The 25,496-nt window shown below is 37.2% G+C and overlaps 2 protein-coding genes across 2 annotated transcripts; one reads left to right on the top strand and one right to left on the bottom strand.

Moving 5' to 3' along the window:
- Nucleotides 1-2,300: 2,300 nt before the first annotated feature.
- LOC105442460 lies at nucleotides 2,301-9,556 on the bottom strand. The gene is made up of 5 exons (XM_011674593.2): nucleotides 9,345-9,556; nucleotides 7,164-7,376; nucleotides 5,475-5,546; nucleotides 5,024-5,148; nucleotides 2,301-2,464 (listed from the first exon to the last, which is right to left on the bottom strand). The coding sequence occupies exons 2-5, from the start codon at nucleotides 7,324-7,326 to the stop codon at nucleotides 2,315-2,317; spliced, it is 510 nt and encodes a 169-aa protein (XP_011672895.2). The 5' UTR covers nucleotides 7,327-7,376; nucleotides 9,345-9,556; the 3' UTR covers nucleotides 2,301-2,314.
- Nucleotides 9,557-18,830: 9,274 nt separating this feature from the next.
- LOC105442455 (potassium voltage-gated channel protein Shaw) lies at nucleotides 18,831-21,219 on the top strand. The gene is made up of 2 exons (XM_011674583.2): nucleotides 18,831-19,679; nucleotides 20,767-21,219. The coding sequence occupies exons 1-2, from the start codon at nucleotides 19,230-19,232 to the stop codon at nucleotides 20,947-20,949; spliced, it is 633 nt and encodes a 210-aa protein (XP_011672885.1). The 5' UTR covers nucleotides 18,831-19,229; the 3' UTR covers nucleotides 20,950-21,219.
- Nucleotides 21,220-25,496: the final 4,277 nt, after the last annotated feature.

Genomic DNA, 25,496 nt, shown 5'->3' with positions numbered 1-25,496 from the left:
GCTTTCTCTCCAGACATACACTTTCCAATACATATAAACTGTTGAGTATAATTTATGTTGCAAATACATTTAATAGCAATTCACCGTAGTACATTTTATTTCACATTTGCAAGCACCTAGACTACATGTATAAAACATTTTAGTCATACGGAACTAATTGAGCCGACTTGTACATGTATAACATCTACATTGTGTTAAATATACATTAAATGTTTAATGTCACTATATTTAGGCATATACATATACTCAGAAAAAAGCATGTTTCATTTCCTATCTTATTCATAGATTTTCTAGCTTGAGATTTCAACCCGCAGAGTGATTAAGGTCATTGTAAAAAAAGTGCATCATTGGTATGGATTCAGTGAATCACTAATCAGATGACAAAACATTCAATAAATTCGCCATAGCTAGGATTATTTTCCCAAGTGCTACATAAAATGTTAATCTCCTTGAACAAGGTCTGTACTTCTAACAGAAGTTAAACAACGCGGCACATGATGAATAAAGCTAATATAATGACTGTACAGTTTTAAAGCCAAGCTGTAAAACAAGCACTACCGCAAAATTCCCTCGAGCGCCATCTCAGGTCATCTCGCTGCTTGTTCCCGAGCTGAGATTTTGATGCGAAGGACGGGTTTGGGCTTACGCACTGCATGCATTCTTGGCAAGTTGAGTTGACCATGAGAATGAGATTGCGCTGTGCTATGAACCGCATGCTAAGGCAGAAAGTACACCATTTCAGTATTGCTTTAGAATCGATAATCAAACTAATATAAAAAGTAAATTTATTATTCCAGTCGCTATAGATTCAACACTAATAGTACTGTATTATAAGTATTAATCAAATCGACATAAAAAAAAAACCTAAATTTCAGAAAACTGGCATATAAAATCATTTTAACATACTGGCGTACGCCAAAATATTATTGGGCCCATACACAATTTAAAATATCAAGATTAAAAGACTCCCTCTAAATAAAACTCGATTATTCAAATTTAATCATTTTTACATCTCATCGACATAGATGAATATATGAATAAGATAAACTGCTTTTAAAAAACTACAATCATATGAATAGTACTGTTCAGTATATAATGTCAGATAAATGGTCAAAAATAATAGCAATTTTACAATATATATTCGAGCCAACATAGTTTCCTTTCCCATGAGCTAACCCAAAATAAGCTTTTCAGAACTTTTCCTTAGTTTTAGTCAGCTATACATGTTCGTCCTATTCATTACATGCACCTGTTGGTTTTTGTTTTAGTTCTTTCAACTGACACTATATTAAATATTTTTAAAGAGATGTAATTAATAATAATAATAATAATAATAATATTCATTTGTAAAGCGCAATAACTATGTGGATATATTCTATTGCGCTGCAAGAGCTCGTAAATGCTGTGCTATACATACTATATGAACAAGTGAGTTTTCAGTTTTGATTTAAAATTATCTAGTGATGGGGCTTTTCTTATTTCTGAAAAAGAAAATGAGAACGAGGCTCTTGAAATCTGCATATGTGAAATGATGAGGGTCGTTTGAACGGATATTGCAAAGTAATCGTTTACATTATTACTCATGTTATATGAATTACGAAGAAGAGCATAATAATTTCAGCCTAAAATAAACATAATATATAGTTACACGTTTATATACAAGCAATATTTTAATTTAGACGCCTGAGCTTTTTTCTTTCTAATACAGATGACCGCTTACCGAAACCAGCATTCTAAATGACTATTGGTATATCAACATCAATGGGCCAGATAGTTCTGAAGATCAGTAAGTTTGTCAAAGTAATATAGGCTACTCTAAGAAATAAAAAGAAATTTTAAAATGTTATAAAATTCAACTTTCCGTTGGATTTTACGGCACCGCAATACTCTCCTTTTGTAAACCCAAAACAGTATCTATCTTATTCTTCTATGTTGTTTTTTTCCTTGGGGTCAAAACGATTTCCATGTATGAAATCCTCCCCTCCCCCTACATATTTAGCCCCCTCCGTCATCCCCTCCCCCCCCCCCCCCAAAAAAAAAAGAGTGATCGAAACAAGAATCTTTTGTTGGCGTCCATTGACATGCAATCATGCTTGTTTGCTGCATAAAATGCAGTGGATTGATTTTTCGAAATTGTTTGCAATTGTGTTATAGGTATAGTTTCATTGAAGGGGTAATAATCCTAACAAGGGATGCTCATCAACCTCAAGAAAAAATGATCTAGCAGCTTAGCCCGATGTAATTGACACAGCATCGTTGATTCCACTGCTACTCAGCCCCCCCCCCCCCCCCCACCCTCCCCTTAAGAAATGATCTAGCGGGGTAGCTTGATGTAGTTGGCACACCAGTCGTGAAGAGCTTGTGAACACTCTGTAGCATTAGCCTCATTGATTCCCATGTCACACATCCATTCAATAAACCCTTTCTTCCCCAGGTCCAAGAACACTTCACGAAGACCGGTCGACTGAAATTTAAGCAAGAAGAAAGAAAAGGGCGGTAAATTATAATGTTAAATGTTGAAAAAAGATATAGTGGCAGCGAAAAGAAAAGTAAAATTTGTATGAAACTTGATGATGATGATGATGATGATGATTATGATGTTGATGATGATAATAATAATAATAATAACAATAATGATAATAATAATTATTATACATTCGATAAGAATGATGAGGATGTTGATAATGATATTAATAAAAGTCATAATAATCATAATAATCATAACAATAATAATAATAATAATAATACAGTCGAACCTGTCTACAGCAACCGCCCAAGTGAGACACAAAAAGTGATCTTTGTAGACAGGTTCCTTTAGTACATGTTTCAATGAGAAACCATTTTCAAGGGAAACAAAACATGTGCTTGTCGTATTGTCAGGTGGTCTTTGTAGACAGGTGGTCACTAAAGCAGGTTTGACTGTCCATGTTTAGATAATTCATGTCAGAAAGATAATGATGATGATGATCATGATTATGTTGATAACAATAACAACAACAATTTGGTTGTATTTACCCAGGATAGCATAGTTAGTTATAATTGTACTGGTCTTTCTGAGGGGTCTGCAATTCTTATCAACCCGGTAGTAAAAGGCACCCATTCAAAAAGATTTACCAATTAATACCTCTAAAGCTATTAAAAAAGCTCCAGTCAAGGTACTAAAGATGTTATCATATGATATTTTGAATGCAGTAACATTTCCAATGCTCCTTCCAAGATTTCCTGTATTTTAAACAGAGTTTTAGAATCTTGCAGAAGAAAAAAGAAAGAACTGGTTACAGTTGGAGGATAAAACCAAAGTGATAATCCATAATAAGTTAGCTTGCACTTTCGAGAAAATTTCATTTTAAGTGTTGTTGCTGATCGAAAAAGCTTTGATTCTGTCATTGAGGTTATTGTTACCAAACTCACATTACATCGATGATTCTGTTCATGGGAATAAATCTTAAAATATCAAATTAAACATTTCTAAGTAGCAATTCATCTGATCAGCAGTGAACCAATTTGATAGCCTATTTGTAAATCTTTCGAGAGGCAATGCTGGCATGACTATGTATTGATAATCACCTGTTGATGCTTAAAGTGCTATTGTAGCAATTGCACAATAACACAAAAGAAACAACAGAACATTGTGATTGCAGTGAAAACAGATTTGTCCAGCAGGGAATAAATTAACTCTGAATTAGGTTGTTCTTAGAAATGTTGTCAAAGCCGATAGAAAAGTATTGATGATTAATTTCATTTACACAAACTATTGTATCAAGAAAAACATATTCCCACGGTCTACATGACCTTATTACACTGTTATGCCCTCTCCCGATTCGATGTCAATATTTTCGCCTATTGGCTCCGATGCCCCAGATGTCTTGTCCAGTGGTAGCATTTTGTCCTGGGGATAGTTGTCCGGATCTAATAACATATGGGGTACTTTCTATAGCATGAAGTTGTCTCAATGGTCATTGTCATGGGCTTTAGTTGTCATATGAGGTGGCTATTCGGGGGTTGCAGTCAAACCTGTCTAAGGCCACCCAAGGGAAACACAAACATTGGCCACTGTATACAGTCTGGTGACGTGGCATTTCGAGACAGGTTCTTCAACATATTTACATTTCCTTTAAGAGGGAGACAATATGGGTGACCAATGTAGACAACACTATGAATATGACGGACAAAGAAAGAGGTCAAAATATACAGTTCCTCATTCTACCCTCAACAATTGCTGTGGTAGACAAAGGAACATCCCTTCACTGCTATTATGTAAAAATGTGTAGAACAGGTGAATATGCATGTGACACCCGTTCTACAATTTGTTTACATATTAGCAGTGAAGGGATGTTCCTTTGTCTACCACAGCAATATTGTTGAGGGTAGAATGAGGAAATGTATATTTTGTCCTCTTTCTTTGTCCGCCATATTCATAGTGCAAGTGGCCCTTATACTAGAGAGGTGGCCACTAAGATAGGTTTGACTCTAGCTGTCCAGTATATGATTCCAGTGAGAAATAGTCGAGGGGAGAATAGTCCTACTATCGCTCATTAGAAAAGTATCCTCCTCCTGATTTGATGTCGATGTAATCTTGGCATAGTTTTCACTTATCTGACTTTCATACCCCCAGACAACTATTTAGAGCAGTAACTAGCCCTGGCTAATTTGTCCTAGGGGTAGTTGTCCCTATCAAATTTTGTCCCTGGGTAGTTGTCATACTCCCTTCTTCTTGTTTAGTCCGGATTTAGCTGTCTCATGGGGTATTGTTATGAAATTTATTTGTCCTATCGAATAAAGTTGTCCAAAAGATTTGTTGTCCGGGAATAAAGTTCAGGGACCCGTTTCACAAAGGCTTTTTTTCAATGACAATTGACAAAAATCAGTGACAATGTTGTTGATAACCAATCAGAAGCAAGGATTTCAGTAGCTTATAACAAAACCGTCATTGTCACTGATGACAAGTTTTGTGAAAACGCTCCCCAGGGGTAATATTCAAGAGGGAAATAATCGTCCTACTATCACTGCTAAACATTCTTACCCTTCCGATCCGGTGGCGCTGTAGTAGTTTCGCCTCTTTGGCTCCGATGCCCGGGGTTTCGATCACGTGTCGGCCCATCATCGGCTCCACCACGAACGCCTCGTACTTCTGCTTGCGACGACGAACTGGACATCGATGACGGTGACGATTACGTGGATATTACAGGTAAAAGAAGGAGAAATAAACGTGAAACACTCCCACTCCTCAATTCTGTATCCACAAAATGGAGCTTATTAGTAACAAAGCGTTTACTGTTTTATTTATTTTAATGCTTAGGTCTACATATATAATTATGCATATATATTTTACGAACCCTTTTTAATTATGACAAGGATGCCAGTTCAAGCTTTACTTATGAAGACCCCTGTTTGTCCCGTGTATATGTGAACATAAAAAAATTAATATTATGTGAGGATGTATATGAAAATAAATAATGTTGTAATCTACTTACGCATTTCTTGGTTGGCTCTAGCTTTGTCCATTGTTTGAAAGATGCCCTTGAGGTTCTGCGGGCCATTGGGATCTGGAATGGAAGAAGGAAAACAAGTAACATAATGTAAGAGACGAGATTATAGAGATTCCCCTTAAAGGGAAAGTTCACCCTGATATTAATTTGGTTTTGATAGAAGCAGAACAAAAATAGAGAAATAGGTCGCTACAATTTTGAGCAAATACCGATTAAAATTAAGGAAATTTTGAATTTCTAAAGTGCGATCAATCAAACACAAATTGGCAACTCTGTGACGTATATTGCGAGGTCCCCTCCCATTTGCCAAATACTAAAAATCTTCAAAAGTCGATATTTTCTTAAGAAAATGTTTAATAATACATTCTCCCTTGATTTAATTATTGCAAATATGTTTTTGTTTGTTATGCAACCCCTGTATAAAACAAAACTATTCCGTCATCAATAACTATGAAAATGGAAAGTTATGAACTTTTTCTGTGAAGAGCAAATTGGAGAGGAGCTCGCAGGATATGTGACAGTGTTGCCAATTTGTGTTTCACTGGTGACAACTTCAACAATTCATAAATCTCATAGTTTTAATCGCTCAAACTTTCAGTTATTTGTTTCTTTCATTTTTCTAAATTTATTAAAACTAACTTGGTATCAGGGTTGACTTCTTCTTTAAAAGACAAAGATAAGAAACAAAGATAACAAACAAATAAAGACACAAATCTGGTTGAAGAGGCATACAGTGATGTCGCTAGATTGGGATGTGGGGTGTGGCACGCTCACAATTTGTATTTTTGTTACATATGACAAAAATAATTATTCTTTTTTTTCTTCTTCTGATTGCTTTTTTACAATTTCATCCGAGCACTATCCCCTTTCACTCAGAATAGAAGAGCGTTGTTCCTGCTTGAATATTGGAATACGGGAGTATTTGCAATCATATACTGATCTCAATGAGATAATTTTTATTTTAAGCAATGTAGCCTACATGATTACATTTAACCAACAAATTCTGCCGAAAGTAGCCCTATTTTTTTAATTCAAGGCTATTACGAAATCAACTACCGTCTTGGGCCTACAGCTCACAAGCTTAGCTTTCTTCATGCCCCCCCCCCCCCAACATTTTTTCACTCTTCGTTTTATAATAGTCCTTTTCACGTAATGGATTCAAACAAATCGATGAGGAACTCATTTTTTCTGGGTTAATGTGTGTATTTTTTCTATGTTAAAAGAGTTCATTTTTCTTATTCATTGCAAAATGTGAAAAATGATAATGTATAACTATAATGAAGTAAAAAACAATAAACTGACAAATGAAATCTCATCATGCTGATTTTTGTTTTGATTTGTTGATTTTTTTTTGGGGGGGGGATTTTTTAGTCACGTGTTCAGCACTACACAATATTGTATTCAACATAATCACAATCATCTTGGACCCCATAGAAGAACAGTGTTGTATGGCTTGACTGAACCGGATGTCCTTCCGACTTCATTATACTTGGTATACTTACTTGTATACTTACTTGGTTACTTGCTTGGTATACTTTCTCATTTACGTTGTATATTATGTTTGTTTTAAATGGCTATTTATATTATGTTGTAAATGTTCTGTATATATATCATGTTTTAATTGTGAATTCGGAGAATAAATAAATCAAATCAAATCAAATTCTCGTAACTTACCGTTCATTGATCGTACGAAGGAGCTCGGATGATTCCGACTACCGTACACGTGACCATTGACCGCTATGGTTGGGCGTCTCGCTGGTCGTGTACCGTTTCTATCCAAATGGCCATAATAGTCAGCGGCCTCCATAACGCCCTGTTCCATGGGCATCATCGCCATCGTCTAGAACGAGAGCGTGATCGAAGACGACAACGACGAAAATCTGAAAGCTTTCAAATCAATTTGGTAACAAGAAATGGAATGGAATGTTAAAAACTCAGTGGAATCTATAGAACATTTATTTTACAATTAAAAAATGATTTGATTTCTCATGCAAAACATAATACAATGAATAAGTATATCACAAAAGTATACAATGAAACAACAAATATAATAGAAATAGCACGAGAAAATAGGAACTAACTAGAAACAGAGCTTGTTACGTATTAGTTCCTCTGGTGCTGGTTGACAATATATCTTGAACAAAGTATACTTGGAAAATGAATAGATTTTATTTGTGCGCCATTCTGAGAATATAATTTCATAGTTCAGAAACGATGAATGCTTGATTGATTTGGTTGCTTTGTATTCATATTACATGCAAAAATAACACAGCATTATACATTTTACAAAACATTGTAAGAAAAAATGTTCTGTAAATCATTAAATGAAAAGTGAACCTCTTGTAATGTAGGCTTTTAAATGTACGTAGGTTCATTGTATTAACTTCTGATTTATTATATAAGTAGAATAACCCGGATACACATACACCGAGACAAAAGAGAAATGAAACTAAATACAACATGTTACGGTTAAAATTGGAGAGAGAGAAATAGAAGAGGGGAGAGGGGAAAGGATAGATAGATGGGTAGGTATAGATAGATATATAGATAGCTAGGTGGGTTGATGGAGAGAGAGAGAGAGAGAGAGAGAGAGAGAGAGAGAGAGAGAGAGAGAGTGTGAAAGAGAGGGAGATTAAAATATGAAAAACGTTTTATTTTATTTTGGTGATGATATTAGCTCCCCCCCCCCCCCCCCCCCAAGGCCTCTTAATGGGAAGGGCGTTTGCAGACTCAACCCTGTGTATTCAATTTTAATTTGTGCGCGTGCACGGCTAACAAATCAAGCTACTAGGCCTTCTCCGTTTCAAATTATTTGGATCTGGTAAACATGATAAATTAATAATCCAAATGTGATTTTTTATTCCCTTGCTGTTAATTCTTCAAAAAAATATACTATTACACTAGTATATAAGCTACACTTATCATGCTGTTAACCATAATACATGTAGATACAGGGGCGTAGACAACGGGGGGGATGAGGGGGATGCATCCCCCCCCCCCCCCCACCTCACAAGGTGGAGGGGATGGCATGTACAATCATCCCCCCCAGGTTTTGGGGAATGATATTTGCTTACTTAATAAGTCATAATGATGATAATAATAGTAATAATAATAATGATAACAATTATAATATTAATAATAATAATAATTATGACGATGATAATAATAATCCTCATCATTATTGTAATTGTGTTTATTGTTATTAGCCGCATTCACATGGTGAAAGCCAATTCAGACGGTAAAAAGTATTTTGTGGTTATCTTAAGATAACCACAAGATTAAACAGGCGCGGACCTACGGGGGGGGGGGGTTTAGGGGGTTTAACCCCCCCCCCCCCCCTTGGGCGGCCCAAAAAACAAACAAAACAAAAAAGGAAAAAAAAGAAGAAAAAAAAAGAAAAAAAGAAAGAAAAAAGAACGCACGCTGGAGAGAAACCCTTTCAAGTGCAAATATTGTGAGAAGATATTCAACTCATCTGGTAACTTAACCAAACACATGATAACTCTGGATATAACTGTGTATTTAACTGTTACTTGATTTAAAAAGACGTTATCATGCACTGCTTTTTATGGTCTCCATTGTGTTAATAGATGCCAGGAAAACATCACTTACGGGGTTCAAATAAACACCCCAAAAAAAATCGGCTCGCCGCTTCGCGGCTCGTGGACGATGCTCCGCATCGTCATTATTTTGGTCACCCCCCCCCCCTTAGCAAAAAGCTAGATCCGCCCCTGAGTCATCCCCCCCAGGTGTACGAACCTGTCTACGCCACTGTGTAGATATATCAAAGCTCCATATAAAAAAAACCCACACAGAAATAAGGATCGAAGATAATCATAAACAACAGTCATTTACCTGTCAAATTTTACTCGCCTCTCCGTATATATCCGTATAGCACAACACCAGTAATATGTCTTTTATAGTTCCAATCGCTCTTGCTTGAAACTTGATGGAAAAGTATCTCTAAACCTTCCGAAAACTATACTGCGGTTAAAATCTACATCAATATGCAATGGTGCACTGTAGACTGAGTATCGCCCTACAATATTCCCACACTGTATGCCGTTGGTAAAGAATATCGTGTTGACGGACTCGCTTTATTTGTATCGTTTAGTCATTGTCATTGAACTACACCCAAAACCAAACCCAACTATGCGACGAGAGAGAGAGAGAGAGAGAGAGAGAGAGAGAGAGGGAGAGAGAAAAGAAAAATCATATTCATGTTTATCAATCTTTCTTTCATAGAATATAGTTATTGTATTTTCGCGCTCAGTCGGTCGCCGGCTCCTGACGTCACAATAGAAACCTCATGCCTAGTTGCTTTCAAGAATGCCACACGTTACACTGATACAGGGTGTGTCAAAAGTAAAGTCAATATTATGCGAGTAGTATTCTGGGGTCGAGGCATTTATCCCCTGGCTAGATTAGGCTATATCATAATGATAACTTATCAAACTATTTATGAATGTATACAAAATTATTAAAAATTAATTTTTATTAGACAATGCAAAGTCAAACAAATTTCACCAACTACATTGTATAACAAATCATACAACCAGTTAATACAGTAAAAGAATTTAATGGTGTAAAAGTGACTATATCATTTGCATTTATTTCACTATGGTAGATATCGGAACCATACAGTCTTATTCAGGTTTCTCTGACGGCGTAGGGGGCATAGAGCTGTAAAAGAACTGGCAATACCAAAACAAAAATCAAATCACAACAAACAAACAAAAAGCGGTCAATGCCCTTTTTTCTTCACTACAGATTATTTTTAAACTCAGGATCCGCCACTGAAAGAAAATAAGATATTGCCAGATGTATAAAAACCTGAAACATGCTTTGCGTAAAATGAATGATGATCCTATACGCAATCTAAATATCTTATCAGTCCATCAGCCCATATCATAAACTCATCCCGCATCAGTTACACATTATTTTTTTATGAGACGCCTTGTATTTGCTCGTCACCCTAGTCTAAAAGTCCAAGGGCCAAGACTTTTTAGATGAAATTAAGCAAGTAGAATATGAATATGATTGTTAATGTGAAGGCTCATCCGCAATGTTTAAAAATGCAATTCATGCTGTGTTCTGTTAAAGAATAATATAGTTTATTGAAGTTGTACAGACAAACAAAATAATCATAGAGTCAAACATATTTTGGATCTGATGCTTAAAGATTTACAGCTTAACGATTTACAAAAGAAGTATAGATAAGAAGACTAATATTTTTGCCTTATGTTTTAATAAATCAAGGTTGCGATGCCATAAAAGTGTCAATGTGCGAAAGACCCGCAATTTTTTAGGTCAAGTTTTGATAACACTGATCTTTTTTTTTTATAGAAAGCAGGGAACTAATATAACAGATGATTTCTGTGGGTACATTTATCACAAATATGATTATTTATAATCATCCTACATCAACTTTAGGGGTCTACGATTTCAAACGTGAATACGAGGGTTCGATCCCATCGTACCCAGTGGAGACCAGTTTTGGAATCGCCCCCTCTCAAAATATGAAATGGAACCACTTATTACCAATCATGTTAAAAAATATGATTTGACTATTAATACGTGCATATAAATTTTGCCGGGAAACCGCCTACTAATTGATATATTTGGTAACTTATTATATCTATCCGGATTGGATAGATATAGGGTAGTCCCATATACATCTTTCTGTGTACAGTGCTTGTAACTTTACCAAGACTGGGCTAAATTTCTTATCATTTGGATGATTCCAGAACCTTGCAGTACACACCAATACTTATGTGCTATAGATGATAAACCTTTTCTTTTCGATTTCACAACGTTTCTTTCACAATGAAACCGCATGAACAAAACTGGTCTATACCTTTAAGACAGGCCTCAAAACCCCCTTTTCTTTCTTCAAGCAAATGCGTAGTCCATTATTATTGGAGGAACAAGCGCCTTTGAGTGTTTGAAACAGATAAATGGTGCCATACAAGTGCTGTGTATTATCATCATCATCAACATGACAATGTCAAAGATTTACCATATTGATAAAATCATACAAACAATCATGATAATGAAACTGTAAATGCTAAAAAAATGTAACATAAAATGTATACCATGCATATGTAACTCTATTGTTAGATAATATTATGTCAGTACAGGATGAACATGCCTTGGATGATTATGATTATGATAATTCAGTCCCCCCCCCCCCCCCGTACAAACACACCCCTCCCCTAGAACTTTTATCAGGCCCATGGCACAACACTCAATATTTTTCACCTGAGCGAAATTAGTTCACGCCCTCTAACGCTGACCTTGATTATAGCAATAAGGAGTTGTCCTTCTCCACTGATCTCTACGGAAAAATCTCTTCTCTACTGATCTCTACGGATTTTTCCGTAGAGATCAGTGAGATCAGTGTCCTTCTCCCACCTCCACCCTCGCTCTCAGCTGCGTTTTTTTTTTTTTTTTTTTGGGGGGGGGGGTCGGGGGAGGGGGGTCTTTTTTTTTTTTTTTTCCTTTTACTTTTCTGATTTTGTTTTCTAAACATATTTGTCAACACACCTGAAGATAAATCAAATGCAAGTATACATCTTTTATATTTAAACATACTTTTGTTTATATATTTTGTTTCTAGTTATTATCAAGTAGTTTTTTAATGGAAATACATTTAAGAACTACATTATTCATACCCTTTGTAGATTTGACGTTTCTTGTGTTTGTTGTTACTCAAGAATGAAAGGTGGAGTGGTTGAGTTTATGGCCTTTGTTGAGTGCTCTTAGATGTAAGATGTAAGTCATATTGTCGAGAAACATCAATGTGGATAATCGATTTTAACATACTTGAAAAATTACAAATTTTGGTAAGGATATGACATATTTATTCGTTAACTATGACAAAATATAAAATCAATACCCGATGATCTTATGCACCAACCACACGATAGTACTAGTGGAGGGGCATTGATATAGTTACGACCCCCTCCAATATTCCCCTTTGATCAAGGGCCTGCATGCCCCCCCCCCTAAGGTCCCATGCCACCAATGCTCACCTTATGTCCCATTCTACTCCAATATTTTGGAGTAGAATGTTTCGGACTGTCATATTTTAAATTAATTCGCTTTCAACGACAATCCTTCATCCGCAATTAATTTGTTTAAAGTTTGATGAAACATGATAATTTAACGATTTTTGTATTCTTACTTTTTTTTAAATTGTAATATAATGTATGCTTATTCATGATTCATTGTCAGAAAGTACTTTTTGATAACTTATGTTTGGTATTACCTAAATTGTTTTTTCTTTAAATATAGAATGCAGAAGAAAATAAATAAACTTAATTCAAATCAGATAATATGTAGTAGTGGTCCGATCTAGAATAGCAATAATTTTGTTCGATTTACCCGGGGTTGGCAATCAGTATTCGAACTGTACTTCATGAAGGTCGTATAGTTATTATTACTCCAGTATTGCCACTTGCCAGGCACCCATTTAATACATTTGGGTCGATAGGGATAAATGTGGGCAAAACACCTTTTCCAAGGTATGCAAGCAACGAACTAGAATCATCTACCTATTTTAATTCGTAAGTAGAACATTCTACAACATAACATGCGTTTCATCATTTCATTGAACCAGGAATGGGGCAAAACAAGGGTGGGTCAGATAGTATCAGCAACCAGCTTTTAAATTAATGAGGTATCATTTTTATTTAGAGTTCTTGTTTATGGCGTATCATGGGTCCAGGTTTTTGAGGGTTAATTGGGTCATCATGGCGGGGGCACCGATCTTACTCGGTGGATAAAATTCGAGAGAAGTGTGTCATCATGGAAGATGGGGAGGGAGCGGGAGTGTCGGAGGGGTCGTCATTATTCAATTTCTCTTCATGTTCCCTTCCCTTCCCCTTCTCGTTCTCTCGCTCCCCAGCTCTATCTCCCTCTCTCCCTCTCTCTCTCTCTTTCTCTCCCTCTCTCTCTCTCCCTCCCTCCCTCCCCCCTCCCAAACACATGACTCACAATCACGCACACCCCTTTTCCCCGTGATCTTTTTGTACACGCACAAAAACGCACAAACACACTCACAAACATTTTCTGTCTCTCTCTCTCTCCCCTCCTTTTCTCTTTCCCTTTCACTATTCGATCGGGAAGATGTGCCCATGCCCCCACTACCCCCCCCCCCCCCCCCTCCCCCGTGCCGGTACGGCTTCGCCCGCTCTTTCTCGTCACCATTCTACAACGACGATCTGCGATGAGACACAATAAAACGGGGGATGATGTAGTGTATGACACAAAGTCATAAGGGCGATAATGCTTGCCGTATTTGCATGTGAAAGAGCACGGGGTGAAAAACGCGGGAAAGAATCAATGAAAAACACCTGGCGCGCTGTGTGCAGGTGAATTTGCAGAGCGCATGCGCAAATGCAGTGTTCCATCTCCCTCTTTCTCTCTCCTTCTCTCTCTCTCTCTCTCTCCTCCTTTCTTTCTCTCTCTTTCTTTACGTTATGTTTGTATATTTCACCTCCATCTCTCTTATATACTTCCTTCCTTTTCTCTGTCTCCAGCACAATCTCCCTCGTTTATCTTTTCCCCTCTCTTCCGTTTTCGTAGGATCTACCCTCTCGCTTTTTCTTCTGTGTCTCTCTCATTTGGGTCTCTCTATCTCTTTCTCTCTCTCTCTCTCTCTCTCTCTCTCTCTCTCTCACACACACGCACGCACACACAATCACACACACACACACACACCTGCACGCACAAAATCTCAATCACTTTCTCTTTGTCTTTGGCTCTCTACTGTCCTCTCTCTTTATTCTATTCTCTCGATTGTTTTGTTTTCTCCCTCTTTCCCCCTTTATCTCTCCCACTCTAATTTGCACCCCATTTTTTGTTTGTCTCTTGAATGAAATATTAAATGAATGATTAAGTGGAATCTGCTAAATATAGATGTTTGTAGATCGTCGTTGATGATGATTCATAACATCAGCTCTATATAGCCCAGCCATCTTTTGTTTTGTCTGAAAAGATAACATTTTATGTCATATTTTTGCTTTCCTTCACAAAGAAGTCATTTCAATGGATTCTAAGGAGCAGGTGCTGTTACATCTATAGAAGATGAGAAGCTGTCCAGAGCGAAACTTCAGGAATGTTCAAGAACGAAATAGATCATCTTTAAATACAAATTTCACCATGTAATACATACAGGTAACAACTAGATTATTCATATCCCTTGTAAATGTTATGTTTTTTTGTTTTTCATAACTAAAAATGAAACTGAAAGGTGGACTGGTTGAATTAGGGCCCTTCTTTTGATGTAAGCTTTAATATGTCACAGTCTCAAGAAACATAAATCGGAACAAATAAATTCTTCACATTGGCCCCCTACTTTTAAAATAAAATCACAAAACTTGGTAAGGGTATAAATATGAATAATTGAGTTGTTAACTGTAGGCCTACAATTCATCAGCGTTACATTCTTACTTATAATCCCGTGTAAGAACCCGGTAGAAGTAGAAGACGAAGGAGGAGAAGAAGAAGAAGAAGAAGAAGAAGAAGAAGAAGAAGAAGAAGAAGAAGAAGAAGAAGAAAAGAAGAAGAAGAAGAAGAAGAAGAAGAAGAAGAAGAAGAAGAAGAAGAAGAAGTAGAAGGAGAAGGAGGAGAAGAAAAAACAAGAAGAAGAAAAACTGAGAAAAGTTGTCGGTGAGCCCATTAGACCAACAATGTCAGTTTCGAGTTCCACCAGTGTCATTAGTCGTAAGTCTCATGGTTTGTTGCCGTTGTAATTTTTTTAAGATTTTAGAGATAACAATTTTTTTAATATGTCCCTTTTCAGGAGAAATGTCTACTATGATATAGGCCTTCAATGTATATGACTTCAACAGGGTTAAACACGCTGTATGTACGATAAACATTATATGCCCCGTGCATTTAACGACTTAATTTTCGGACGGGGCGAAATTTGTCGCTTTTCACACGACTCGAAATTGCATTTTGCGCTTTTTAATGATAATTATAGTCTTGATGATGGCTTGGTGAACTTGACTTTTGGTTAAAAGTCATGATCATATTTTGAGAGGTTAGTTAGAAAGGCGTCAGTGCGTAACAATGGTTTCTGCGATCATCGTGTAGAAAGGAGCAAACGCCGAGGAAAGCGACACAACTAGGATGAATACCTTACACATTTCCTGTCCTGTATATTCTAGGCCATATGTGTTGTGGTCGAGTGAATATGTCACCGGACTGTCGATCACAAGGTTCTCGGTTCGAGTCCAGCCGCGGCACTAATGTCCTTTGGCAAGACATTGATCTACACTTGCCACACTCAACCCAGGTGAGGTAAATGGGTACCTGGTAGGATTATTCCTTGAAATGCACTGTGCACTGATAAGGCTGCCGGAGCTAAAACTAGGGTAATAAAGTCCAAAGCTCTTTGGAAGCGCATAGAGATGTTATTTCATAACGTATTATGCGCTATATACAAGAACTGAACTATTATTATTATTTAAAATATTCAGTGCAAGTTTGATGTGCTTATCATTTGCAAAGACTGCACATGTCTGTCATTTATATACTTTTGTTGGCATAATTTTTGTTTAAAATCAAATAATAATTTGCCAAAACATAACCAGATGTGAAAATAAAAACCCTTCAAGATTAACAAGATTTTGTTGGTGTTTATCCTAATGAAACTTCTCATACTAGAGCAGTTAATACAGAGGTAAATTTACACCGGGTTCAAATGAAAAATTGCCCTATTTCGAAGGAGGGTCGATTTATTTTAAATCGAGGTGACATGACTTGTGAGGGCCTTAATGTAAAGGCAGCACCTAAGCGGGGGGGGGGGGGGTTCTAAGGGAACTATTTGTTAAAAATCTAACCTTTAGTTTCTACTTGCTGTGCACAGCCATCTGAGCAATTGTGGATGGGCTTGCTTGCTTGTCAGATCTTTATGGAATAAGCCAGTTCACGGTTGCAGTCTGTCTGAGCATGAGCAGATAAAGATCATTGCAGACCAAATTTTGAAATACACGGAGACAAAATACTGGATACGTGCTCATGAAAGTTATGTAATAATTATTCATTGATGCACAAGCAGTGCACTCCGTGATACACAGGGGGAAGTATTTTTTGAAAAGGGGGTAAATGGCTATTAATGTAGCACTTCCATCGCTGTAGGAGTGATTATTTCAAAATGTGCAAAGTGTGATCTCTTCATGTTTTAAAGATCTTTGGATATTCCGGCTCATTTGGGACATGTGCTAACCGTGAACTGGTTTATTGTACGCCCCCACCCCCGGTAACACGGCAACCTGGATCCACCCCTGACTCACACTGGTAATTTCTCCAAGACTGTAAGCTGACGACAATGCACGATTTTATGTCATCTAGGCTAAAATGATTAATACGCCGACGTCAGACAACACATTGAACGAATGAAGAAATAACTTGCAGCAGAAGTCGGTCAAGTCCCACACGTGTGTTTTCAAGGTTGCTAAGAAGGATACATGCGTCTTTGATCTTAAGTTTAGAGCGTCTTGATTAATGACCGACGTACTAGATGCATCGGAATTTATGTCTATTCACCCCAACCCCTTTTGGTAAATTTAGATGTTAACTAAATGTTAGGGTGATACTATTGTTAAGGTTTGTCTATGTACGTGTTTGTATTTAAATAATATATATATATATCAGAAGCATCATCCTTTGGAATGGAGCAAGAATTTCGCTTACTTTATCTCAAAACGCTCCTCTATTTGACTCAATCGGGATGTGTAATGGCATTGAGAAAACTTGCGCTTAGACCAATCTAAATGAAAATAGAGGGCCCCGGAAAAAGCTTATCATGATAATAAATGTTGTTTAATTTCACTGTTAAGATATGATTTATTGATAAAAAAAAATCTGTTTATATATTAAGTCTTAAAATCAAAATAACAAAACATAAGCAAACTTTTCCTTGAAAACAAAATCGGGATGAACGTTAATTAGTTATACAGTGAGGCAAAAGTATGATTCATATAAATCCGCATTTAATTTTCGAGTTCATGACACTTTCATGAACATTATGATATGGTCATGAATCGCCCTCGTTTTTCACTTCGCTGAGAAACATCATCTCATGCAGCGTTAAGCCTTGTAAGAAGTGAAAACATGCCCCAGCGAAACACCCCCAGCAAAGGGACAGGTGCGTGCCGTGTTGCAAGCCGTTGCTATGGTAACTCGAGTATTGACCAATCACAGAGCAGGATGACGAAGGAGCGATGCAGGCTTTCGTAGCTCGCCGGCCGCCATCTTGGATCCAAGTACGTCTACCGAAGATATTTGGTAAATAAACTTTTAACGGTATTTTTTTTCTCGACTGGAGTTTGTTTTTGCGTAATTGCCAAGGGAATTGGAATATTACGGAAATATTTATACATATGCAGCCATTGTTTGACGTTGTAATTAAAGGAAACTATATATCTCTGTGGAATAACATTGAAGTGCCAATATCTTTGAGGATTTATACAAGAAAAACACAAAGAGATTGAAGTGATATGTGATGGAAATTGCCTGAACTTCGATCGCTTGTTTTTCCATCAACAACGGTTTCGCATTGATCTATCAGTTTTTAACGATCAACTTGTAATCCATTTTTGGGATATTATAATTGGATTTCTCCTGTATTTCTTGGATGGAATACTCATGATTAGATAAAACGTGTATCAAATGAGATAAAACGTGTATCAAACCATTTGTGTCAAATAAGTGGAGAACTTTATAGCTATCGTCTCAAAGTTGAGAAAGGACTCCTACTTCAAGTTTGATAGTATCTCCGTCTGCCTGTGTTTGATCTAAATTGACACTGCACATCGTTTTGTTTTGGAAAAGGAGATAAAGAGCTTCACAAGTTTAAAACACAAGGTCAAGGAGAAGAAAGGGGTCAAATGTCATTCCATTTCCGATAAAGTTGATTCCGAAAGCAAACATAAAAGTGCAAATGGTGACATAAAACATAACACATTATCGTGATTATCTGTCTCCCTATCCGCTAAACTGATTGTTATAATAACATCATTTGGTAAAATTTCTTAACGCAGTGGTACCAGCATATTATGAAAACAGAAGGTGACTTTTACATTTTCATGTTGTACTTTAAAATTCTCATCAAGGGTGTGTTTAAAATTTATGCAGATACGAAGTGGTGAAGTAAAACAAGGACCAGCAAGATATTTGTTTATATTTGTGTCAATTGTCAGCCTCGAATTTTATGACAATTGTTAAAAGAAACTGGTAATTAGATACTCTATATATCCTCTAATAGCCGTTCAAATAAAAGCCATTACGCCTTTGTATTTCAGACCGCCAATAGTTGCTGGTAGCGTATCAGTTCAAGTGCACTACCGGTTCGCTTAACAACGGTGTGTTGCTTCGCCAAAGTGGAACTTGCTTTTTGAAGATGGTTTGTGGTGGTGGTGATGTTCGCTAATTAAAAAGGAGCATAATAATGGATCATTGGACTGCAAATGTCGATTCTACTTGAATGTGTGACCGATTTTATATGATATTTAGAGGATCCTATTTCGATTTCTTATAACCGTGAAATGGTGTTCATATTTTTCGCATGATTTCGTGTAGGTTTATAATCACCATGTAAATTTGTATGAATTTTTGTCGTGGAGGTAGCCTTATTGGCGACCTATTAGCGTAATAGCCTTTAAATATAGAAATAACTTCTGTGGAGCAAATAAAGAAATAGCTTTTGAAAATTGATTCTGACGAAGAATGCATGTACCACTAGACAGAGTTATGGAGGAAGATGAGGATGGCGAGTCGGCGGTGGAGCGACTCGTCTCCATGCGGGCAGCCCAGGCGGCGCAGGACAACAAAGTCCGCATCAACGTCGGAGGCATCCGACACGAGACGTACAAATCGACCCTACGTAACATCCCCGATACCCGCCTTGCGTGGATGACTACGATCTCGACCTCGAGCACGACGGCGGATTACGATCCGATTACGTGCGAGTTCTTCTTCGACCGACACCCGACTATGTTCGAGGCGGTGTTGAACTACTATCGGACGGGGAAGCTTCACGCGCCGACCAACGTCTGCGGGCCGGCTTTCGAAGAGGAGCTCACTTTTTGGGGAATTGACGAGAAGCAGATTGAGCCATGCTGCTGGTCGCATTACACCCAGCACCGAGACGCGCAAGAAACACTGCACAAATTACAGGTAGGCTATTATAATAAGGAAAGTGTTAGTTTAATGTTAGATTGATTGTTAGTGTTAGAGTAAATGTTGTCATGCAGCACCATAGCGCACACGGAACATTTCCAAAGCGGCTGCAAAGAAGAGTAAAAGTGTTTAAGTTTGGTTTTGATTTGGGTGTCATTCAAATTGATGCACTCATCTGTTACAAAAGTGACCTGCACTCCCATAAATAATGCAAAAGAAACACTACAAACGCTACAGGTAAAGAAGGTTTAAGGGTAATGATTCGGTGTTAGTTTCAGTGTTAATATTATAACAAAGAAATAAACCCAGCACCATGATGGAGAAGAAACAAATAAACTGCTGGTAAAGGGTTAATTAAATACGATTTAGTTCGGTGATAGTATCCGTAATAATGTAGGCTATGCACTCACCTGTTTACGATAAACAAAGCAAAACAAAACGCAACCAGCACAACGACGAATATGAAACATCTAAACAACAACAGGTAAAGAGGAAATAGAGTTTCAGTGGTCGGTGTTTTTAGGAACCGTCTCTTTTCTTTGGGCGAAGAGGATGGGGCAGCCTAAGTAGTCTGCACAGAAATGAACTGATGCATTCCCTCATTGATCATTTGCGTGTCTTATCCCTTTCAATCATTTTGAGTAGATCAGCATCTAATGTGTACCTGTTAACGTTGTGCTTGTGTCAGAGGTTATGGGTTTTATGCTTCCATCTTTTTACACAATCCTGGGGGGTGTTTCACAAATATCCTAAGTCGAACTTAACTCTAAGTTGGACTAAACAATTATGGAGAGCCATTTGTAGCCTTAAAATAAAGTATATTCAAAAGCGAAAAATCAAGTATTTCAGACTTTTCATAAATTCCACATCAAGAACATGAAATCTCCCATGATATCACAAAATACGAATGATCTGAATCAACATTTTGCCTTTTAAAATAACTTTTACAAAATATATTTAAGGATGCTAACGGCAATCCATTACTGTTAAGTCCAACTTAGAGATAAGTTCAACTGAGGATCTTTGTGAAACACCCTCAGGATCCAGCTCAACGCTAATACATTTTTCTTTCCATATTATCCAGGGTGGTGGCTTCGAAAGCGAAGATGATGAGGAAGAGGACGTCGCCAGAATCTTTGGCATCGAGGAGGCGTGCGAGACGGAGAAGAACCAGTGGTACAGAAAATGGCAACCCAGGATATGGACCCTTTTAGAAGAACCCTATTCCTCACGCGCTGCTTTGGTAAGACAGAACTTTTGCTGCTGATGTTGTTGTTAATAGAAGTAATTTGTAAACATTTGTATTTGTTTTTTTTTACGTTTCCTGCCCTCAATGGACCATAGATCAGGTCAAGTCCTGGGCTTTTCTTATTATGTTCTCCATTGCTGTGTATGTCTTTCCCATCATGACTTGTCTCTGTTCATTTTTTCATTTTATTTTATTTCAACACGGATCACTTGCTTCAGCCAATGGCTGTAATTCTTCTGCAAGTCCGTAAGTTCCGTATCAAGAATCAATAAAGTGATGTACCAACAAGAAAAACCACGTTTGTATAGCGCAATATATAAGTTTTTAACGATTCACATTATAATGATTGGAACGAGCTCCCAACCATGATAGCTAAAAAAACAACTTTCTCAAGCTTTAAACAATAACATAAAGACATTTTGCTAACTAAATTATCCCGACCCAAATGAGTACTACCCCAATCATTGGATTCAATCGCCAATCCGAACATGACAGTGCACGCATTTCGCTCCCTGGCGCCATTTTACAAGCTTACACATGCCATCAGTTTCGTATCCTACCATTTACCCTATTCAACACCTGGGTGGAGAGTTGCAAATGTAGGTTAATGTCTCGCCAAAAGACATTGTTGTTGTTGTGAAGGGGTGAAGTTAAGAATTAATGAAACGTGGAGCAATTGTCGCAGGAGTATGTGTCATACAAACTATTGAAGTGATTGGAAGGCCATGGGCGCAACAGCAAGAATTCAATACGGTAATGTTAAATAGTACCATTGGACGATGACAGAGATGGATTTGCGTATTATTGTGTTAGAGAAGATGACGTCATCGACGTACGGCTCTACCTCGTTCAAATCAAAATGGCGTCGAAGTAAGCGAGGCACAATATTATTTTGTAAATTTTAAGCAAAAAGAGGAAACAAAACAAAATTTACATATTTTTTTTAAAGAGTTTAGAAGAAGAAAAAAAATATTATACGATTAATGAATAATTTATCCTATTAATGACTGATGACCGACCACAATTTCAACTCCTTTAAAACACCTGTTCAACTATACTTATTTGAGAGGCTGTCACTATTCTATAGCCATTAGCAGGTAATTGTACTCTCTATTTACTAGTCGGTCAACGTGTTACAATATGCCATGGTCATAATGGCCACTTCATGCTGAGTGTCTCTCAAGTGCTTACCGTTATCATAAGACACTGTTTCCCCTTGTCAACATGATGTCGCTTAGCACTGCACCCGTATTCAAACATCCAGTGTTCATTATAGAGGCGGTCTAGGATTAAAATTCGGCCCTGGCATTTTGATTCGCGGGCGAGCCTGGAAGGGGGGGGGGTAGAGGTTGCAGCCCTAAAAGTTTTGAAATTATACTCATATTTGGGCAAATGACACCTCATTTCGGGCACTATAGTGGTATATTTTGTTGTAATCGTGTTATATTTTTATGACGACGACATCACAATACGCTGTGACAAAAAAAAAATCACAATTTTGCTCGCAGGTTTAGAAATTAGAAAACTTATATTCGAACAAGAGAAAAAAAATCGCCCCCCCCCCCCCCCCCCCATTTCTGGTGAAATATTGTATCTATTCTTATTTCGATATAAATAAGGCTATAACAATAGATGAAAACAAGATAGAGACATGGAAAGATAAAACGATAGAGGGAGGGATCGAGAAAGAAAGAGAGAGAGAGAGAGAGATGACGAGTTTGTGACGTCATTGGAATGGTTTGTAATGTGTCCCGCAAGATTACAGGCTGGGTGAGAAATTGATATCTATGGCAACTATTTGTTTGACAATATTTGCATGAAAAACACACCACGTGTGAAAATGTAAGAAAGTAACGTAGTATAAAAGGAAGTAGTAGTGGTAATTACAATACTTCTACTACTAATAGTAATAATGATGGAAATAACCACATGAAATACACCAGAAACATCGAAATTAAAGTAGAACGCCTGAAATGGCTAATTTATTTGTAATAATCATGATTAATAATGGTTATCAGACGAAGATAGTTACACTCGATTTCAACAGCGTGTATATCGACCATGTTGATTTAACGGCGATGTAAAAGTGCAAAGCCTAATAACCTTTGGTCAGGGAGAGAGAGGGGGAGAGAGAGAGAGGGAGAGAGAGAGGGAGAGAGGGGGTAGAGAAAGATATTATATATAGAGAGAGGGAGAGAGAGAGAGAGAAAGAGAAAGGGATAAATAGAGAGAGGGGTTATAAAGAGAGGGGCTGGAGAGAGAGGGGGGTTGATGGAGAAAGAGAAAAACGGAGAGATAGAAAGGAGAAGAACTTAGAGAGAAAGGAGAAAAGGATCAGGGGGATATATATAGAGAGAGAGACAGAGACAGAAACAAAAATAGAGACAGAGACAGAGAGAGAGAGACAGAGACATAATTTATAAAGACTAAGAGTACCTATATAGAGAGAGACGAGAGAAAGTGTGAGAGAGAGAAAGAGAGGGAGAAATAAAGAGGAATGTGAGTGTCTTAGAAACAGAAAGTGAGAGAAAGATAGTAGGGGAAGGGAGATAGAGAAAAGAGAGAGAGGAATAGAGATGAATATATTGAGTGAAAGTAGACTGCATTCAATTCATTCAAACTCTTAATTGAAATTGCTCCTTGGATACCAAAATATGTACACAAGCCGCGTAAGGTGTGGGTTTTTCCCACGCTCTATCGGCCTCTTAGTCACGTTCTACGCCGGAACTCCGGCATAGTGTTTTACAACATGTTGTCGATTAAGAGCCAGTAGGCTTGTCGGGGGGCATGCACCTATCCAGGATATAGGACATGAGGCAGCTCTCCAATACCGGTTAAAGAGGAGGGAGGGGAGGGGGGCTTGTGGGACTCAGTCCTCCCCCTAAATCCTACATCCCCATATGCGTTCTTTGCTGTAAATTAAGTTAATCGAGGCAAAAGTAGAAAATAAATGCAAGAACCCAAAGGCCCCCAAGCCCCCCCCCCCGTATTTTTCTAGAATCGTTCATGTGGCACAATGTTCCAATATCCCAAAAATATTATTGATTATGTGTCTTTCTAAAAGGAACGAGTGACATCACTAGAATACTAAGACTGTTGTCCTTGAAAGTAAACCGTCATGATTAGAATTCAAAATTCATTTCACTATCTGATGCAGTACACTAGTAATATACAGCTCTTGTAGGCCAATAAATATCTTCATTACTTACAGCTCATTAAAACTACTTCTGAATAAATTCAAGGAGTCGAAGAACATAAAACAACGGCCATTAAGCGTACTCATCTTTACCAATGTCGTTAATAGGATATGAGGTTACCTTCATCAATAAACCATAATAAATCAGACGGGGTTATCTGACACATATAAGAGTCATTGCATCGAGAAAGGTAAAGACGAGAGACAGAGAGGGAGAGAGAGAGGGAGAGAGAGAGAGAAAGAGAGAGATAGAGTGTGTGTGTATGTGTGTGTGTGTGTAAGAGAGAGAGAGAGAGGGGGTAGGCAGAGAAAGATAGATCCATGTAGATAGAATAGATATATAGATAAATAAATAATAGGCCTATAGATAGATAGAGAGAGAAAGAGAGTAAGAGAGAGAGAGAGAGAGAGAAAGAAAGAGAGAGAGAGGGAGAGAGGGAGAAAGAAAGAGAGAGTAACATTAGATTGCCTTTAGATTTTAGCTGGTATAGTTCAGAGTGCATAATAAGGGAAATTGCATCTAAAAAGATTAGTGTGTGAGGCGGATCACCGTCGAAGCATTCGCAGTTCTAGAAGTTAGAAGATTTTTTTTTTGGGGGGGGGGCTGGGGATTTGGGGCTCTTGAATCTATTTTCTATATATCATACTATTTTCACAAATGTTGAAGTTTCCTGATTTTTACCCTCCATAAGATAATAACAAACCAAAATAACGAAATTCTGTTCCCTTCCCCTTCAATAGCCACTTTATATCTGAAGAAAAAGGAATGATAGAGTGCCATAAATATATTTTTATATCATTTTTCTAAGCAATAATATAAATACTTGCAATATCAAACGTCAACAATGTTATGAAAATAATATATTAATTTCTATTTTTTATGTTCGTATATTGTCTAAATGACTCTTTAAAAGTACTGCAATTTGTATTTTTTGATGTACATGTACATGTACTTTTTAATTCCTCTTTTACTTCTTTTCTTCATGTTTCTCCCCTTCGTTTTTCTGACTTCGTGTTATCTTCTGTTTTCTTGTTTTGCTGCCCAAACAATCTTACCATATTAACTATATATATATTTCGATATTGACAAATCAATTGTAACTGTATTTTATGTTTGAAATATGCAATGAGTCTTTTAATTGTACACATGACCTATTCAGCCATTGGGCTGCGACACATGTTTTTACTAAACCTTGAATTGAATTGAATTGATTTGAATGTAAGGTAATGTAATAGATGAATGGTTACATACGAGGTTAATTGGAGATAATAGCTACCAGTAATATACAGAGTACATAAATAATGCATGTTTGATTTTCACGAAACATAGCATGTTCTCAGAAATTGTACTCATATCATTACCAAAAAT

This window comes from Strongylocentrotus purpuratus, unplaced genomic scaffold, assembly GCF_000002235.5.
Source record: "Strongylocentrotus purpuratus isolate Spur 01 unplaced genomic scaffold, Spur_5.0 spur5_scaffold_18, whole genome shotgun sequence".
NCBI lineage: Eukaryota > Metazoa > Echinodermata > Echinoidea > Camarodonta > Strongylocentrotidae > Strongylocentrotus > Strongylocentrotus purpuratus.
This window is presented reverse-complemented; position numbering and strand designations above follow the sequence as displayed.